Source organism: Sinocyclocheilus rhinocerous, unplaced genomic scaffold (assembly GCF_001515625.1).
Source record: "Sinocyclocheilus rhinocerous isolate Xijiao unplaced genomic scaffold, SAMN03320098_v1.1 scaffold1476, whole genome shotgun sequence".
Classification (NCBI taxonomy): domain Eukaryota; kingdom Metazoa; phylum Chordata; class Actinopteri; order Cypriniformes; family Cyprinidae; genus Sinocyclocheilus; species Sinocyclocheilus rhinocerous.
In genome coordinates, this window is record NW_015659224.1 from 17798 (window position 1) to 34169 (window position 16372).

The window sequence follows — 16372 nt, forward strand, 5'->3', positions numbered from 1 at the left end:
TTGGCACCAATGTTTTATTAAATTTGTGTATAAAAACACGGGCGCATCTGCTGACAGTATGAACAAAACATTACATTAATTAGTTAATGAAATAACAATCCATTGTGATAAAATGAAATGACACATAAAAAGCCCTTACATCAAATTAGTTAATTGAATGTGGTTAATTTCACTGAAATAATAATCTCAGCCACTTAACAATTTGGCCAAATGGTCGACTGAAAAGCCTTTACAGATACCTTCCCTAGTGAAAAATAAATATACAAAAATGTATTTGAAATACATTTATTTCATGCTATACTACAAATACATTTACATAATATTCACATATCACTAAACTGGTATACTTAAAGTCTGCTAAATTGGAACAACTAATTTTGTACTCAATGCACTTTAATTGTAAGAAAGTAGTGTTGAAGTCACAAAATAAGATTAATAATACATCTTCAGCAGTAAAAACTGTTTTCTTCTCATGGTTGATCTACCTGGCTTACATGTGGTGTCAGCCATTTTGACTCAAGTGCTATCCACAAGCTTTACCCACAGTACATTTCTAAGTGCCAAAGGGGCATAAGTGCAGTTTTGGCACCAACTGGCTTAGTATGTTCAGAGTTAAGTCTTTTGATTTCTAATGAATAACTCCAAAATTATTAAGAATTCACTTCTGTCCTTTTGGTAGTAGAAAGAGCTCATTAAAGGGGTCATATGATGCAATTTTAAGTTTTCCTTTCTCTTTGGAGTGTTACAAGCTGTTTGTGCATAGATAAGATCCCTAAAGTTGCAAAGACTAAAGTCTCAAACCTAAAGAGATATTCTTTATAAAAGTTAAGACTCATCCACGCCCTCCTAAAACGCCTTGTTTAAACACGCCCCCACATGTCTGGGAAGTGTGTGGGAAGATTTGCATAACACCGCCCAAATGTTCACGCAAAGAAAGAAGGCGTAACTTTGATTCTCGCTGTAGTATTGTTGACGCCGCCGCCATGTCGTAAAGACGCTGTGTGTTTCGTTGTGAAAGAAAAACTACTTTGTTTGGCCTTCCAAAAGAGGACACAACTAGAAATCAGTGGTTAAGTTGTATTTACAACACTGTTCCAGAACAGTTCAACACAAATATTCAGATGTGTGCACCGCATTTTATGGAGGACTGTTTCCTGAACCTGGGAGAGTAGCCTACACCGTCTGTGCACAAAGGCCATTTCTATAAAGTGGGGTAGTTCCAACTTTGCAAGGACAGTCTGGCGCTTCTAACGCACAGCCTGTAAGTACGTTTTCATATTTAAAGAATTTGCCACTGATGATTCAAACGTGAGTTTTGAGCAGTGTAGAGTAGCGCTTGTTTGTCGTTTCTCCGATCACAAATGCAGACATGGTTTTATGTTTCAACGCATAACCGCATTAACACATTGCATTACACCAAAATACACAAAATAATGTTCTTTTTAACAACGTCATATGATTTCATTTGATATATATGTGTCTCCGTTTCACCCAAAATGTCACTTATGCCCTTCTGGTTCTCACCCCTCGATATATTATGTAAACAAAAACTTTTATTTTGGATGTGATTAATCGTGATTAATCGATTGACAGCACTATTAAAAAGGCATTTTAGTTACCTTTAAGTTATCTGGTATAAAATAATAACATTAAACTTTCCAATAACACTTTGAGTTTGTATAATCAATAAAAATAAATATTTTGAACATTCAGAGAACATTTGGAAATAACATACATTTTCATAACTTGTTCTTAGAATGTATTTTTTATTAGCTGAAATGTTATTGACTTGGACCCAGTAACTTAAACTTCAATGATAAATAGTTAAAATCTGAGACTTTGGTATGTTCTTACTTCATGACACTCATTCACTGCAGTTGTCTTTATGTCTTTCCTGTGGTACAATCAAAATTCGAAGCACCACATGGAAACCTCATTGGATTCTAAGCCAGAATCAGTTCTGCATTATGTTCTGAGCAACTGCAGCCGAACATCAGTCCCTACATGTGCACTCATTCTTTGAGGTTTCATGAGCATTAAAGTTTCAGTTTCTGTAGCATCAAAATAAGCTGAATAAACATGCTCAACTCAACAAGTTCCAGTTTTTGTGTAGATATTTCTTACAATTATTAACATAAAATTACTTTTGATGAAGGAAAAAATGGAAACACTTTACAATAAGGTTCAGTTCATTACCATTAGTTAATTTACCTATAATGAACTAACAATAAACAACCATTTTTACAGCTTTTATTAATCTAAGTAATTGTACTAGTTAATTGCTTATGTTTATTCATGATGTATACTGATTATCATAATGTTAATGTAGGCTATAAAACATAAAATGTTGTATAAGTAAATGTAGAAATTCATATAAAAATATTTAAAGTAATGTAATTTTTTTTTAAATAAATGTATAAAACTTTAAATATATATAAACAAGCAAACTGAATATTACTGTAAAGTGTAACCAAAAAAAAAGTTCAGATAAATATAGTATAGTTTTACAAAAGACATCTGGTGAACCAACATAAATTATGATGGTTTGTTTCTTTAAGCAAAGATATTTCATCTGGGGTCTCTCCACTCTGCGCCATCTGTGCTCAAGCTGACAACCATAATCATCACTGGGCATTTGGAGCACAATGGAAATAGTATCAAGCAAGCTCATGTGGCGCCTCACTCTCAAACACACACACACGTACATACATGCACACATGCAGCATTAATATTAGTCTCTCAGTGTTTTTATGCTGGCTTCAAAGAATTTCCAAACATCAGAAAGTTCTGTCCTTAGCACATGAACTTGCTTTTATGTAATTCTCTGTTTTTTTTTTTGTTTTTTTTAATGAAGGGTCATCTGGCCAAAATCAACTGTGAGAGTCCATTCTAGAACTATTTTTGTTGAATCTTTTGAACTGTTAGAGAACAGTTTTAAACTTAGGTAGCCACATCTGGACATGAAGCTTTTAAAGCTGTGCATTCCTGTAAGGTAAGTCATCTGTCTCTCATTACATGGACAGGAACGATATTACTAAAATAGAAAACAGACAAAAGTATTGTTGAAACGAAAGAGTTCTTTACTTACTTAAGTGCTGACGCTTTAAAACATGCTGACTGAAGAGGACCTAACATGGAGAAGAAAGTGTCTGCTGTTTCCTCCTCTCAAGCTGGATGTCTGTTGTTACAGACTGCGCGATGAAGAACAGTTGGATTGGTGAGGGGGGAAGAAACTCCTGTTCTCCCCTCCTCCTCCTCCTCCTCCTCCCAGAAAGACAGACTGGGCCATTTCCAGACACACTGTTCTCGTTAAGGCTGTTTGGGGGAGAGCCGAGTTTTTCCCCCCTGCCTGTGCACTGGAGAACTTCAAGCCACCAGATGTAGCACAGTTTGTTTCAAGCTCTAGATTCTCATTTTCATCCATTTCTTCAAACTAAAAACAAAAGTGCCTTTTAAACTAACCACAGACATTGATGGTCCCTTGTAAAATACTTTGGATTTGTTTTTGGCCTTCAAACAGAAGCTATCAGGTCCCTGAGGAAGAGCTTTATGTTTCCTGTGCTTACATGGTCCACGGGGGAGAGGGCACACGTGCTGTGAGCCACTGCTGGAACAATGGACAGGGTGTTGAGACCTGAGATATATAGGGCTGCTGTGGCAAGTCTCAAACCCACAGTATAGCAACATAATGAGCTGAAAATGTGAGACTAAAAGGTACCGTCTCAAAATTCAAAAAACAATATTCAGAGGACAATTTTGAGGCTTGTCTGTAGGAATGTATAGCCTTTCCTATAGGCTCCTCAGAATTAGTTTTCAACATGCCAGTCCTTTGAGGCATCTTGGACTTTTAATGACTTGTCAAGACATACAAGATTGTTAAAAAATCTGCTTTCTGATCACCTAAGCTAATCTTGAGAGAGTTGAGGCTGAAGGCTGTTTTATGTCTTTTTTCATATCATTCTTTCTTTACTGCAGAATAATAAACCTTGCTGTGAACAGACATAGCAAATAAATGTCTTTACATGCTTCTGAAATAACTAAATAAAGAGAAAATGTCTTTTACTAGGGATAATGTGGGCATAAAATACAGATTTGCGTTGGAATTTTAAAATAATTTTACCTGTGTATACTGTTTTAAAGTCATTACAATATACAAAACTAAAATAGCAAATAGTCAGTGTACAAAACTATTAGCATAGCAACAGGAAGAAAGACAACAATAATTGGCAAGTCCTCTGAGGTCATTTTCACTACATTCAATAATAGTGTCACAAGATATTTCAGTTCCCTGAAAGAGCGGACTGATGATGGGGAATATTAGGAAATACCTGACCAATAAATGACATGATTAACTAATCATAATCAAGTATTCAAGGCAGCCATATAGTAACAACTTTTTATATTGGTAAACATGACCGCATTTTGGTTGTTCAGTTTCATGACCTCATTGTAAACCGTCCAACAAACAAGAAACTGACAGCAGACTTCATAAAGAATTATGAATGAAAAGATTTATTGTAGAGCCAACCTTTTTTTATTTTAGGTGAAGTTTGGAATGCATGCACAAGACTGTTTAGGACACAGATAAGTGCTCATTTTCATGGATGTTGTCCTCCAGCAGTGGTCAGCTGAGGAGGTCTTTCTAAAACCAGAAACACACATAGAGGCACCAATACATTTACAGTATATGTACACCAGAAGAGCTCGCAGGTAGCCACTGCCTCTTAAAGCCAAGTTCACTTATCGAGCATTTGTCAGCCCAATATTCTGTAACGTGAGAACAATTCGAAAGCGGGGGCAAACTGGAGAACATGGATAATGACAGCAAAAAAAATAAATAAAAAAAATAGCCATTTCCTAATCAAAATAAGGTACTATTTCTGTGAGAAAAACCTCATGCAACTGGCAAGTGTTGAGCATCCAATGTTTCTGACTTCAGAGTGATTGATTTCCTGAGGCGCAACAGTAATTTCATAATTACTATCAAGTTACAGCGGTAAAGTTTTTGATTTATTAAGAATATGCATGAGGAATGCATTTTCAACGATACTTGCCAAAGTCTAACAGGTTTAGGTTTACGTTCACATTCATTCCGCAACATGAAGTTATTGCTTTTGGATATACTGTAACTGACTGTGTTATATTTTTTGAAAAACCCTGTTGTTGAATGCTTTATAATCAATGATGATGATTATAAAGATTATCTCAATTAAATTATAGATTAAATTATCTCAAAGCAGCCAATGGAGGAAATGAATTAATACTCCAGTGATCATGATCATCACAAGGGACATCATTTGGACTGAATTCCCAATTAAATCCTGGTGAATCCTAAATGTTGAATTTGAATGGTTATGAACATTTCACTAAATCATATCCTTATCATCTATTATTAGTTGCCTTTACAATCATATCCACACAGTTCCGCCTTTTCTGCTGATGTCCCACTTTGAACAGCATGTCTTGTTTTTCAATAAGCCACTATCTACAACTGGGAAAAACATAGAAAAGTAGAAATAAAAGGAGAGGTGACTGACTCACCTCAAATTTGGCAGCACATCAAAAAATGAAAAGAGAAATACTGATGTGTATATACAATGACACTCTGTAACATACCGGTTAATATCAGAATACTCATGGAAACAATGTTACAATAACAAAAGAAGTAAGAACATTTTGAACAAAATGTAAAACATCAGTTAAAACCAGTGACCACTCATTGCCACAACTTTGCTTCTGCTATGCGGATGCTTGGGGGAGACTTGACAAAAAGTAAAAGTCCATCTTGGAATGTTGCTTGAAGTTGTCCTTGTGAGAAACACCAAGCGGAATGATCGAGTCAAATTGAGAAATTTTGACAGTGACTGCCCCCCCTGCCCAACTGAATCTCTCTTTCTCCATACTGACGCAATGGCTCAGACCACCACCAGTGTCTTAGATTGCCACTTTAGCCACTTGATCTTCCAGTTTGGCGATTCTCCTGTCCTGCAGCGTGACCAGATCTTTAAGGGACTTGACTTCTCGCAGCAGCTCCTCTAACTTCACTTCGTTCTTCTGCAAAGCAGAATAAAGAAATAGGAAAATGTGTTTTAGGGCCAATTATTAGTGGGAAAAATAAGAAAGAGTCAATGAAGCATCATCCTTACTTTGGTTAGCTGAGGAGAGGCAGGTTTCTGGGGAGTTGCTGGCTCCTCCACCTTCTTGGGTGCCTTGTTATCCAGCACATTTTTCTTGACTACTTTGAGGTCGCGGTTCTTGCCCGGAACATAACCGTGTTTGAGCGAGATCAGGATCGGTTCGCCATTCTTGCCTTCAAACCACTCCTCAGCCTCTAGCGCTGGGTCTGGACCTGCTGTGTCCGGATAGAGGTCGTCCTGAAAGAGGTCTGACTGCCAAAAACCCAAGAGACAGGAAATACCGTAATGAGTATTTTGGATTCATGCTGTTTGTTTTCTCTGAAAACATCTGCTGCTTTAATGTTAATTGAAACCAAGTGCCTTCCCTTTTCTTCATCAGTTAATGACAATTAAATCGCATTTTGATTGAGCTTTGCTTGTAAAGCTAAACACAAAACAAATACAAACTTATCAACTGAACATTACTATTAACAATCATTGTTTTAATATACAGTGAAAAGTACCTTTCTAGGAACGGTCATGATGATTGGCTCACACTTTCTCTCATGAAGTTTATAAAACCTGTGAGAAACAACAGACATGTTATTGGTGTTATGGTAATAAGCACAATCATAATCTAAAAAGCACATTCAATGTTTTGACTTTTTCCATTTACAAAATAAAAAAGTAAAAAAATATATTTTTCAAATAAATGCTGTCCTTTTGAACTTTATAGTCATCAAAGGATCCTAAAAAAAATTTATGATAATAATAATAATAAGCAGAACACCTGTTTTAAATACATTTATATGTAAATGTATGCACAAAATCAGCATATTAGAATGATTTCTGAAGGATCATGTGACTGGAATAATGATGCTGAAAATTCAGCTTTGCCATCACAGGAATAGATTACATTTTAATATAAATAAAAATGGAAAACAATTATTTAAATATATAATAAATATTATAGATATATCAATTTCCGACAAAGATTAAACACAGAACGTACACCCTTATGACAAAATGAATCATTAAATTAATGATCCTTACAGTGATCATTACTAGTCAAATAACATTTCATTGACCTTTAGGAGCCACAGCATGAAACCAAAGCTACATTGCCATCACGTTAGATTTTATAGTCAATGACAGACTAATGACTCCCCCTACTGGAGAAATAAAATCGACCTAGCTGAGAGCCATAATCACAACAATGCTAGCCTGAAGACAGTTTAGTTTCTCGAAAATATCTAGATTCTGACATGGCCATAAGCCCCTCAAACACTTCAGATAATCTGAATGAATCTAAGGCCACAAACACTTGCTGAAAACCTTGTGTCTGTTTTCTCATTTCAAAAATAACACTTAAAAAATAAATACCTGTGCAAATCGTGCATACCTGGCTATCTCACACTTGTTGACATCTAGGCCTCTTTTAGGCATGTAGCCCATGCCTCTTTGGGGCTCCTTGCTGGAAAACGTGTTGAGGTAGTGCACATACGGTGCCTCGTCTGTGATCTCGAAGTAACGGATACTGCTGTCACCCTTAAACAGAAAACAAGATTACAGTTGTATTAAAATATACATACTATATATACACAATATATATAGTATGACATCACACTATTGAGGCAAAGCCAGTGGTTCTCAATTTCTAGGGGGGCCCCAAATTATTCAAATTTCTTTACATAAACATAACCTTCATTAAAATGCTAAAAACACAAAAATGAAGATGCACAGCATTAATTATTAATATAATATTGCTGAACTCATGCTTTCTGGGTCACATAAAAACTTGCTCACCTTTCCACAGAGGTAGACCACATTAGTGTCAGGGTCATAGAATGGAAGCAACACTCCATTGCTGGTGTCCATTTCATGCACTGATATCGGATCCTCCATGTTTTTCTTAAAAAGAGGAACATCATAATATTTAATGAAAGTGCGTAAAAAAATGTAATTTTTCAAAAACATGGAAATGTATTTATTTTGCCTTACTGGATTCCATAAGGCTAGCTGCCGCTCACTCATACGACTGAAACCGGTGGTGAAGATGTTTCCATCAGCCAGAAAGATGGCTCTCATGGGCCGTGCCCCCTCGTGGGCCTTATCCTTCTCCTGTGATCATCAATGCCAGTGAGACACAAAGAACTGTGGAAATAAAGAGTCTTCAATGTAATTCCGAGATGTTTTCGCTTACCGCAATGATCTTTCCCTTGCGTGGATCGACAACGCGCACTTTCTTATCCTTGCATGCGGTGCAAATGAGGCTGCCGTTGCGACTCCAGCAGACGCTGAAGATCACGTCAGGATGCATATCCTCCAGGTTGATCAGAGCGTCTCCTGTGCCCACGTTCCAAATGATGATGAGATTATCGCATCCTGACAGAGGAGGAAAGACAAAATTGGTTTTTGATCATTCAGTCACGCAACATAACATGTTTTTGATGTTTAAAGGGGTCATAGGATGCCCATTTCCCACAAGTTGATATGATTCTTAGGGTCTTAATGAAAAGTCTGTAACATAGTTTGGTTAAAATTTCTCAATGGTAGTGTAAAAAACTAATTTTTTACCCTGTCAAAAACAGCTCTTTTCAGATCAAGCCGTTTTTGTAGCATTTTCCTTTAAATGTTAATGAGCTATGCTGACCCCGCCCCTCTCTTCCGAGCTGCTCTCACAGACTGTTTACTTTAGCTGTATTCATCGTGAAACTTGCTAATTAGCACATTATTAGGAAAGGCGATTTGCAAAGATTCATTACAAAACATTATACTCACTTCTTCTGTAGATGAGGCTGGATCATGAATAATTTGACAGGCATCTGAGATCGGCTCGATTTGAGAAAGGGGAAAACATTTAACCAGATTAAAAAAAGATTTAAAAAAAAACACTGGGTGGATTTTTATCATTATAGGGTGGTTGTGTACACACACTGCCAACACACATTTCAGTTCAAACAACTTGTAAAAGTGCATGTAGCATCCTATGACCACTTTAAGATGATAAAAGTTAGGGTTTTTATGTAGTGCACTCGCTTTTAAAATCTCTTACCTGCACTTAGCAGAACATTGCGGGCTGTTGGATGCCACGTCACGATGCCCACCCTCTTGGAGTGACCCTCTAACACCACGACTGGCTCAGAAAGAGGTGCGGTGAGGCCGTTCTCAGGGATCTGCCACACCTGCGTGACAAAAATGCAAATATTTTTATAATAATCACTCAAAGCAGGATCTTTATTAGAGGATGTAGTGAAGGAGCTGAACGCACCATTACTGTACAATCTTCAGAGCCGCTGGCAATGACGTGATCATTGTGTGGGCACCAGTCGATGTCCAGCACAGGGCCCGTGTGACCACAAACAGTGGGGTAGGCCTTGTCAATACGACCCGTCTGCAAACAGGAAACAGATAGCATAGATTTATGTCTCATCTTGCATAATTCTGACCAGCTACGCTTATTCAAATTACTAACTGCATAAATGCTGAGTGAGCATATATGCAGTTATCCCTTACCTTTAGCAGAGGCAGAACGAGGAAAGCTCCACCCCCACTAGCCTCCACAATAATAGCAACAAATTTGGGATTTACTGCACAAAAGGCACTGTCCCAGGTAACCCGCGAAACCCTAATATCATCATAGCACTGGTCATTCTTCACCGCCTGACCAAACACATGACGGAATTTACTCTGTCGTACCACTCGTCTGATCATTTCTGAAAACACAAGAGAAGAGAAATGTTGTGGTCTTGCTTGTTGTAATGATTTTTTTGTTTTAATTTATTTACAATTGCACTTTAATTATTTCATATTTAAATACCCGACAGTTATATTTTGCAGTATAACACATTCTTAATGGCAGATGTTCAATGTTTTTCTTTTGCTTTCAGACTTAACATTGACAGTGTATCATATTAGGGTAAGATGAGCGGTCAGCTAGAGAGCACTGGGAATCAGTTTTCCATTTCACCCTGTATATGCATTTCTCTATAAAAGACAAGGGGAGAAGTCAAATGCAGTTTTGTGTGTGAATTTCATTGAGCCACTGTTTAGAAACATTCATCTTCATATGAGAAAACCATGCTCTAATGACTGAATATTTAAATTACTAAATAAGTAATAAGTAATTCATTACAGTAATAAGTAACTAAAGTGACCTATATTTGATACCCTTTATTTGATTAAAAAACTATTTCTTTTTATTAGTTCATACTGTAAAAAGTACTTTTGTTGAAGCCACATATGTGACCCTGGACCACAAAACCAGTCATAAGGGTAAATTTTTTTAAATTGTTGTACATTAATTCATCAAAGCTGAATAAATAAGCTTTCCACTGATGTATGGTTTGTTAGGATATGACAATATTTGACTGAGATACAACTATTTGAAAATCTGGAATCTGAGGGTGCAAAAAAATTCAAAATATTGAGAAAATCGCCTTTAAAGTTGTCCAAATGAAGTTCTTAGCAATGCATATTACTAATCAAAAATTAAGTTTTGATATATTTACGGTAGGAAGTTTACAAAATATATTCATGGAACATGGTCGTACTTAATATCCTAATGATTTCTGGCGTAAAAGAAAAATAGATCATTTTGACCCATACGATGTATTGTTGGCTAATATACCCGTGCTGCTTTTGACTGGTTTTGTGGTCCAGGGTCACATATTTTAGCACAAATTTCATGCATCATATATGTAGCCTATAAAAGTAAACATTCTCTTTCTTGAACAGATATAAATTTGTATTGTTTATTTATTAACCAGGATAAAAGAAAGATAGAATTCACATAGTAAATTCCTAAAAGATCAAAACCTAATGAGCTGCCAAAAAGACAGCATTTCTTAATAAGCAACAAACACCAAAGATGCCCAAAAATGATGCACACATCAACAGTGTGATGCAAAAAAAAAAAAAAGCTATCTAGTTAGGCAGATTTTGAGACACAGCCAGCGTGCTTATTCCTAACCAGTGTTATAAAGGGTATAATACACTGAAAAACAAATTGATGTTCATAATTATACATTAATAATCACTGGTTATATTTGAGTCGCCTTTACATTATGTGCATTATCCGAAGCATTGGTTGAGATGAACTGTTAGGGCCCTGATTGATGGCGTTGTCTTCATAAATAACAGCTACCACCATTAATAACACTAATAATAAACGAAAACGATTCCAAACAGCTGTGTTTGTGAGAATAAAACGTAGTCATCACAATAAAGGCATGGATGTGCTTTTGGAAATAGGTCAGCTGTATGGCGGTGTGTGTGTGCGTGTTTGCTTTCTAATGGCCGAGCTGCGTTATTGATGATGATGATCATGAAAAACCCGCACACCACTAACAATCTACTAAAAGATAAATTAAGATATAGCGTAAAGATGAAGAGAAGGATAAGATATTCGCCCATAGTGCAAGAGCGAGAATGAAAAACCATGACATAATCGATAGATGGGCAGGCTTCTGCTGGTGTGAGAAAACGAGCTAACCGCTAACCGAACAAATGAATGAAAACAGCAGAAAAAGCATCAGTTATGCAGCTTGTTTTTAGCCGTGTGTGTTTTTCTTTGCAGGCGCTGGCGAAATGCAACGTGCCGCTTTGAAGTGGAGGCGTGCTATCTAACGTAACGTTACCCGGCACAGGTCATGATGGTCAACTTTCAATTCATATCTCACTATTTCTGCTTATCTCGCCGTATGCATGAAAATCAAAGGCTGGATGCAGTCTCACATGCCGCTAAATGAGCCGAAACGCCTGCAAGTGCACATGCACCAGCAATGCAAAGTTTTTTTTTCCGGTTATGTCCTAGCTGTTTCCAGAGCTTGTTTTAAATCAGTGATGCTTGCTAAAATCGAGCTAGCATTCCAGTAGAGGCTATTGCACCACTGACCTGCCTTGCATTAATATGACCAAACGCAAAACGCTTACCTTTATCAGTACTACGTCTCTCACAGCGTCAAATTCAAAGCATTAATTTATTTTCTCACAGATTCAGTTGTGCTGGTGACTGTCTCAGTGAATTGCGGCTAGCCACAATAGGTTCCCTCCTCTCCTTTATTCTGAATGAACGGGAGAAAACGCCCTTGTTCTCCTCTCCCCTCCCCTCCTCCTCATGTCCTCCTTCATGGACATCAGTTCTGTGTGAATGAGAAGTAATGGTACAAACTGTACCTTAGTGACTGACAGGTCACTGTGGTTTAACTGGTACGGTCATTTTATAAATGGAAAGAAAGACCCCTGAGCATCTCTCCATTGCAAACACTACCTTGATCCCAAGCAGCTTTTCCATCTTGTGCATATAAACACGTTGTGCTTTGCCTTCAACGGAGCTGATAACGTTACAGGACTCTGGTAATTATGTTAAGAGTGAAAAAGAATGAAGTCATGCTCATGTTGGATTATGTTACAAAGTGCAATGAGCCCTAAAATCTAATTTGGAGTCTTTATTTTTCTGTTTCAGTGTGGTGTAGGGATTTTCAAACTTTGTGACATCAACGATCCCAGATATTATGATCTGAGGCACCTCCTTTGTAAAATATAAGGACAGCTATAGGCTTTTCATGTATAAGGAGAAATTTATAACGTGAGAAAAATATGACATAATATAAAAAAGATATTGTTTACAAAATTAAATAATTGGCTTTTATATTGCACTAAAACAAATTATTAATATATATATATATATATATATATATTAGTGGTTTTCACTATAAATAAGCTTAGCTATACTATTTCAAAGCAGCATCAGTGAATAAAAGTGAGCGAGCTAAAAGCAACAGTGTCAAAGTGAAAGTCCACAAAAAGATACACCAATTTTCTTGACAGTTAGAAAGAAAGGATTAACATTTTTATTTCATAAAACAGTGTTGTTTTTAATTTTTTTTCTTTTAAATAATATGTTTCATAAAATAATTATGATTAATCTTATGATTTCTTACCCATATTTACAAAAGATATTCAAACTAAATGAAGTAAATTCTTGGAGTAAGCATGTTTAAGTAATGTCATTAACACTATTATTAACTCCATTAGTGTTCTGATATTAAGTAAAATCTTAATGTATATAAATATATTTTTTATTTTTATATACTGGAACCCACTGTGTCTCATTCTTCAAGATTCTTTATAACCCTATCAGTTGTATACAGTATGAAAACTAGGAATGCAATCAGTTTGAATACCTGTTTTACCTTTCTTTGGCGAGGATCTTCTTTCCATTTTATGGGAAGATGTTTGTGCATCAAAGGCTGTCTTCATCTGCGATACTTTTAGACTCTGGCTTCCCACAGTCACATCTGGCCTGGCTTTCATTATGTTTGTCCTGCTGTGATGTATCACTTTCTCCTGGATTTTGTTGCTGTCTCTGATGAGTTCAGAGACGGGCCTGTATCTGGACAGCTCGTTTTCCTCTGAAGCAGAAGAATCACTGCTTGGAATTCGGCAGGCGGCGTAAGGATATCTAGTTGGGACTGCGGTGGGTTTAGAGTCTTCTTCATCCTCCATGTCCATCACGTAGCATTCAGAGTCACGTCTACCATATTTCAAAGGCTGTTCCACATTTTCCAGATCAGAGTCTTTGCTTGCTTGGTTCTTCTCAGTGTCTGTTTTAGCAAATGGATTTTGAGGCTTCTTCGGCACAGGTGGTGGTGGGCCCTTAATTTTTGCTTTTTTTTTTAACAACGGTCTCAGCTGAGACATATCCATTTCTTTTAGTTCTTTATCATCGACAGTTTCTATCAAGTTATCGCAGTCAGGTGCAACAGTTTCATCATACGGGACTAAATCATATCTTGGAATATCAGCAACCTCAGGCTCTAAGGACATGCACATGTAGAATGGGGACTCGATATAATAAGGTGACATATCAAGACATGATGCATGCATATTAAAATCCTCAGCGGACTGCAGTGCTGCCTGCCTTCTGTCCATTTGAATATTTCTGAGCAGTAGGTCCGAATATTTGCTTGGCACCTCTGTGGAATGACAAGCAGATTCCTTGCGGCCAACGGCTTTTTTAAAGGGATTCTTTGGTTTCTTTGGAACAGGTGGTGGTGGTCCTTTGATTTTGGCATCTGTGGGTAGGATGTCAGGGATCATGCTCTGTTTTTCAGCGTGAGGAACATACAAATGAGAGACGTCAGATGACTTCCTCGCCTCCTGATCAGGAAATGCATGAATCTGAAGTGGTGGTGTGATCTCAGCTGTGAAATAGAGAGGCTCTTTTTCCTGTTGCAAAGAAGCTGTCTGTGCGACTCTTTCGGCGTCACCTGCATCAAAATCTGAGTGAGAAAAAGAATGGAAATGATTTATGATCATTTGATCTAAACATTTACCACTGGAAGAATTCTCTTTGGCCTCTGTTTCTGTGTTCATGTCATCCAGCTTGTAGATCTTTGGATTACAGACTCTTTTGCCCCGAATTTGACCATTTCCCCCTGCTAATTCAAGTAAAGAAGTATTATGCCTTCCATTAAGATGACCATCACAGTCTTTCCTGCTTTCTGTGGATCTCGTCCGAACAGCTTTTTGATAAACAGATTCAGTGTCTCTTTTCACACATGGTGCTTCTGCTCCCCACACTCCCTTTTTGGCTGGGTGAGGCGCATTGCTAACAGGGACATTTTTAGCACTGGATTCAGTTAAACTCTCAGATGACATGACTGTCGAGTGTTTTTCCATGACAGTGAACTCCCCTTTGTCATCATTTTGCTTCTCACTGTGAAACAAAGTATTGCTTTGGCTTAAATCTGGACGAAATGTGCTTAATACTTTTTGTTCAAAGTCCTCCTCAATCCTCAACGGGACTAGAGCTGTGTCTGGATTTGTGGATTCAGTAACGGTGTCACAGTCGAAAGAGTCAAATGTTGTCACTGTAGATCTTGATAGACAAGGTTTATCAAAGGGAGTATGCAAGATTTTGTCCTTACCTTCAGTTTCACCCCATTCGGTCTCTTCTTTTCCCAGTAATGGTGTACGGAAAGTTCTTTGGTCGTTTCTGAAGTTTGTTGCTTTGGGTGTCTGTGAGGCATCATTGGGTTCTTGTAAAACACTTCTTGACAAACCTCTTCTGATATTTTTGTCTCTCTGTAAACTATCCTGCTTATTGGCACTCTGAAGCCATGGACGACTTGAATTCGAGTGGAGCCCAGTGAATGATGGACGTGTTGTCACAGTCTCTGGACATAAAGAATCGGCTCTGTCCAAATACTCAAATCTGTCCTCATCAGGACTTTCTTTGTGTCGAACAGTTCCAGCACTTTCTTTGCCAACTTTGTCACAACCTCTCCTAATTTTGTCACTACTTATTGTTTGCATTTCATGTTTATCTTTGTCCTGGAATGGCTGCCTTTCAAGTAAATCAGCATTCTCTGCTTCCAAAGAAAATGTCCTCTTTATTTCGACATCACCACTCATCTTTGTCATCCCGTTGTGTCTGTCAGAGAGCGTCCGTGTCTCATTCCTCTCAATGCTCACGCCATCATCTGCTGAGTCCACTTGACAGAAACCTTCTAACATGTTTGGAGTATCCTTGAGGTGAGTTTTGTTAGTCATTCCGACTGTTTTGTCAGGTCGTTGCTGGTCTACAGCAGTAAATATGTCTGTGGCGGTTGCGTCGCTTGTGACTGTTTTGAATTCTGAGGCACATGGAGCTCCTGCCAGGCTCAGCTGAGGATTTGGTGTCCTGCCATTCTGCGAAACATCCGTGTCATAACTCTGTCTGATCTTTTTTTCTCCCTGGTTGAAAGAGGGCTCAGTGGTGTTGTCATTAGGTCTTGTTGGTTCCTGATCGGGACAGGGCTCTAGTATGGAGGTGTCCAAGTGAACAAAATTCTGGTCTATTTCTTCTGGGCTGTTGGAATGTGCTTCCTCCTCGCTTTGGTTTAAGATCTCATAGTCACTAACGGCACCGGTCAGGACGTCTTCTTTTTCTAGCTCCTTGTCCTGTTTCTGTCCCATCACCCCTGTGAAGAACACATATCCCCACCCATGAGTTTATGAACAGACCGTATATCTTTATCTATAATGAGCCACCGCCCATTTCAAGCTCTCTCTTGTTCCTCTCACATCACTTCTTACTGGAATGTTGCAATGCCTAAAATTAAATGACTCTCAATGTGGCTACTGAGTCACAGAACCAAAATGGGAACCGGACAACTGGCAGAGTAGCTCAGTTACCAGGTGCGAAGGTCACATTAGACATGAAAGGGGAAAACCCACAGACTCCAAACATATCCTACGGCTCTTGACAA

At 37.8% G+C, this 16372-nt stretch overlaps 1 protein-coding gene and 1 pseudogene across 2 annotated transcripts; both read right to left on the reverse strand.

Moving 5' to 3' along the window:
• LOC107723344 (transmembrane protein 119-like) overlaps positions 1-3232 on the reverse strand; it is a 5071-nt pseudogene extending 1839 nt beyond the window's left edge.
• Positions 3233-4525: 1293 nt separating this feature from the next.
• Positions 4526-16091, reverse strand: LOC107723343 (coronin-B-like). 2 transcript variants are annotated; one of them, XM_016531910.1, is made up of 12 exons: positions 15050-16091; positions 13313-14401; positions 9633-9832; positions 9388-9510; positions 9172-9301; positions 8320-8501; positions 8118-8237; positions 7923-8027; positions 7519-7664; positions 6641-6698; positions 6147-6389; positions 4526-6054 (listed from the first exon to the last, which is right to left on the reverse strand). In XM_016531910.1, the coding sequence occupies exons 1-12, from the start codon at positions 16077-16079 to the stop codon at positions 5935-5937; spliced, it is 3546 nt and encodes a 1181-aa protein (XP_016387396.1). In that variant the 5' UTR covers positions 16080-16091; the 3' UTR covers positions 4526-5934. The 2 variants fall into 2 exon arrangements, with proteins under 2 accessions (XP_016387396.1, XP_016387397.1); XM_016531911.1 differs by lacking the exon at positions 15050-16091 and adding an exon at positions 14456-15042 and having other exon boundaries at positions 13313-14389.
• Between the last annotated feature and the right edge of the window lie 281 nt (positions 16092-16372).

Coding starts and splice junctions, on each gene's coding strand:
- LOC107723343 (XM_016531910.1), bottom strand. CDS start 16,079: ATGGGACAGAAACAGGACAAGGAGCTAGAAAAAGAAGACGTCCTGACC. Junction 9,833..13,312: donor AAGATCCTCGCCAAAGAAAG/GTAAAACAGGTA, acceptor TTGTGTTTTCAG/AAATGATCAGACGAGTGGTA. Junction 9,302..9,387: donor CTGAAGATTGTACAGTAATG/GTGCGTTCAGCT, acceptor TTTGTCACGCAG/GTGTGGCAGATCCCTGAGAA.